General features: G+C 24.4%; 1 protein-coding gene across 1 annotated transcript in view; it reads left to right on the top strand.

The window, feature by feature from the left end:
• The window catches only part of Rassf (Ras association family member), a 13,257-nt gene extending 11,354 nt beyond the window's left edge, over nt 1-1,903 (top strand). The window contains exon 11 of the mRNA XM_014425591.3: nt 664-1,903. Coding sequence (XP_014281077.1) covers nt 664-724 — 61 coding nt within the window. The 3' untranslated portion in view covers nt 725-1,903. The remainder of the gene's footprint in view (nt 1-663) is intronic.
• Nucleotides 1,904-4,107: the final 2,204 nt, after the last annotated feature.

Genomic DNA, 4,107 nt, shown 5'->3' with positions numbered 1-4,107 from the left:
GATTTATTGGAATTTATTTTAATTCTCCAGTTTTGGCACCATTCTTCAAGGGTGGTGTAATAAAATTGTTAAATTTTAATTTTTAAATTTAAGAAGATGGATGGAGATAATTGGTGCTTATTGTTTTGTTTTTTTATTTTGTAAAAAAACAAGCCTTTTCCGCAAAATAAACTACTTCGGTGATTTTAATTTTTTTTTTTTACCCCCAGATTTTCATCGCTTGTTTTTATTATAATGAATTTATTGTCGGTTGAATCGGTTTGAGATCATTATATGGTTTATTAGAAAAAAATACCAATTCTAGTGTAGGATACTGGATCATTCCTTCATTAGTTTTTATTACATTCTTTTCACCTCTGTTTATAATATCGGAAGCAAAAGGAAATCATGCAGTTAATCATCTTGAGCTTTTTTCTTCCTTGAATACCTTAGGCAGAAGGGCAGGTCAAAACAAATTGTTCAAGGTGTTATTACTGCATACAGGAATCCCTGAGGTCAAAGTTATTTTTACATTTCGAGTTCAATTGGGCATTTAAATTCATTTCTTTAAATATGAAAATATTTTTAAAAATTAGAAGAGTTATAAAATATTTAAGAAAACAAATTCGTAACATTGACCAACTTTTAATTTTGCATACAGTTATTTTTATTTAATTTTTTCAGATTCAAAGAAATGAAAAAGAGGATCAAGCAAAGAATGGAAGAATTGAAAGTGCGCTTGTAAGGATATCACCGTCTGTCAAAGGAAAAATGCTATGGAGATTTTGTTAGTTCTAAAAATGATTTTACAGATCTCTTAATTATTATTCATCTATGGTACTAAAAGTGTTCAAAATTAATATTTTAAAGCATTCAAAATATTTTAAGCATAACTAAAAAGACTAAACTTCACTATAAAATTTTTTTTTTGTTTCTAGAAGCCTATGAGTATTGACTTTCTTTATCGTCTTTCATTATTTCTAAAATTTATCACATGGATAAGTAGCCTAAAATAAATTCTTTTAATGAAATAAACAATTTAAGTAAAAGTGTTAAGTATTAGAAGATAGTGTGTATTTGTGATTCAGGATTGCTTGTAGTTAAATGATTTTTTCTTACTTTGCATGTATTATGTATATAATATGTATGTATTCATTTAATAAATTATTGACGAATTAATATTTATAAATTTTATCGGGCTGTTAGGTCATGTATCAAAAATTTTAAGTTGTGTATGAATTCTGACTTGAGTTCAGAATATATGAGATCTTAATTAAATTTTTGGCTTCATTAAGATAATAATTTTTGTAACTACTTGATACAACATTAAAAAATTGATAATTTTAAATTTCGGCCTCGAGTAATAATCTCGCATTGCGCTATAAAAATGCAAAATATTTTTATTACATGACCTTAGAGCCCAATTCTATTTTTATTATTAATATGACTGAAACATTCCTCGAAAAATGTTAGCTTTAATTTTCAATATGTATATAGTAATATATGAAGGTTTAACTAACGTACTAACTCACTAAATAATGGTAATTTCTCCTAATTGTGAAAATTTTATTTTATCGCACCAGTAATAAACAATTTTATTTAATGTTAATTACTTTTAATTAACCAGCAGATGAGTGCCCGACCATAGAAAATCTGACTATTATTAATGTATCTCTCATTATCAAATAGTTTTATTACTTAAATTATTTTATTGGCGTGGTTAAATTATGATTGATGAATTAAAAATGACTTATACTTGAGAAGAAAATCACATCTATCAAATATTGTTCAGCTATAAGAAAAGTAACGCAACTTAAAAACGCAGTATTTATGAAAAATCTACTTGGAATATTATAAAAATTATTTTTAAAATAATATAAAGCTTCTTCTAATTTTTAAGTAATTATTTACTAGGAATTTAATAAAAGTTATGTACTACTTCGATATAAATTTTATAATATTTTAAGTAAATTTTTCTCAAATACTTTATTTTTGAGTTCTATTACTTTTCTTTCAGTAAAGCTACATCAAGTTTGTATTGTATAAGTCTTTCTTAAATTTTTAAACCATTTTCTCATATTTCTTGTTTTCATTTACTGGGAGCAACATCAATAAAAATTTTTAAATTGTTTAATTTATTTTAATATAAATTAACCTGCAAAATCCATTTCTTACTTTCACTTTCTTTTTATTTTTTATCTAATTAAAATTCTATATCAGAAGTTATAGTTGAATTCTGCTTATTCATTTTGGTTTGGGCACTCATCCATATTGAAGTGGTATTTGATATTTGGTGTTCGATATTCAGTATTTTTATATTTTTTTAATATATTTTATGTTTTTCGTATGAACAAATCAAACTGCACGATAATTAATACAATATGTTCCGAAATTTATATGAAGTTTAATTATTTTTTGTTAATTATAATTTGTTGTTATTTAGGCTACTCTGGAAATGAAAAGGTGTTGTTTTTGATGTAACGGAATAGTGTGATGTATTCTATTCTATAATATCTGATTTCGTATTATGGATTATTTTATTATTTATTTGTTTCCAGTAGCTCAGTATGAACCCATTAATGCCACTTTGATCTTAATTAAAATTTTATAGATTTTTTAAACTGTAAAATTATTTATTTCATTGCTATAAGTTAAATATCTTGTGAAATTTCGCACAATGTATCACATTGTTTTGTGTGAATTATATGAGGTGATAAGTTTTATAATAATTTTTTGTGATGTTTTATTTTAAATTTCATAAGTTTTAATGGATTACACCGCCTAGCAAAAGAAGGTGAAATTAGACCTCCTGGGGTTACTTTGGTAAAATAGAACTAAATCGAGAATGAGTTGAACAGGTTTTGAAACTGCCTCCTATATATGGTAGCTCAATTTTATATTTTTACTGTTCATATTTTAATATTTTATTTGTTGTAAATAATTTATTCTTATTTTTATATCATATTGTATTCTTTCTTTCTTCTATGAAATTAAATAATAAGTTCATTGCTAATGGATATTTTTAGAGGTAAGACATCAGAAGACTTTTTTTTGACAATGAAAAATTTATAAAGTTCTTTTAGGTGAATTTTTTGCCACCGGCAAAAATTCACAGTCAACTGATAATGTATGGCCTATTTCAATGACTCCTCTGTAAACTATAAATTTTATTAAAACTGTTTTTCTGTATGCTTGAGTTATAACGAAAACACTTTTGACAAAACTTGTTCTAGCAAGCTTATGAAATGAATTTATAAGTATAACTTGCTATCACAAATATGTTATTTTAAAATTTTTTCGTTTGTACTAATTCTCTGAGGCTTTTTTTCTATACTCATAATCATAATGACTTCTTCCTTGTGAATTTATAATCAAAATATAGCATTTAATATTTAATATAAAGATTAGACTGTCTTGTTGAAGCAATGAAAGTTTTTAAATTTAGATAGAAAATTAGATATTTTTGTAGGATTGTTGTTCGTAGATATAAATCTCCTGTTCTAATATCCATTGAAAATAGGTATATATTTTAAAATATACAACCTATTAGCCAATTTGTTAATTATGAGATATATTGCATATGAAACACAAGAACCACCTCTAATTAAAAAAAAATATTAATTTTTTCAAAATGTGTGATTTAGTCTGAAATTATGTTCAGTGAGGTATAAAGTATTTTAAATTAACTTTGTGATTTTTTTGAGTTATTAGTATTAGGGATATAAGATTTTAATTACTAACAAATGACTGGTTATGTCAAATGAAATTACAAGTTTAAAGGATAATATTAGTAAAATTAGATAAGAGATAATCTATTTGATTACTTAACCAAAAAGTGCTCCTTTGCTTCTGATATGATTTTTATAATGTACACATTTTCATAATTTCCTACTTTGGAAAATTAAATTTTTGTTCTAATTAATAAATTTTAATTTACTGTGCCCCTTATATATGACAAAGCAATTAGTAATAACCTGATATTAACTGTCTAAATTAAAAATTCAAATAATCAAAACGATAACCTGTAAAATGTTGTTGATCTCGGTTTTTGCAGGCATTTTCAAGAAACAGGGTCATAATGACAATAACTTTGTCTTAATGGCAAAGAGGTATAATTTTTTGTATTTT

This window comes from Halyomorpha halys, unplaced genomic scaffold (assembly GCF_000696795.3).
Source record: "Halyomorpha halys isolate HHAL.00 unplaced genomic scaffold, Hhal_1.1 Scaffold523.1, whole genome shotgun sequence".
Classification (NCBI taxonomy): domain Eukaryota; kingdom Metazoa; phylum Arthropoda; class Insecta; order Hemiptera; family Pentatomidae; genus Halyomorpha; species Halyomorpha halys.
The sequence above is the reverse complement of the archived record's forward strand: the minus strand, read 5'-3'. Positions and strand labels throughout refer to the sequence as shown.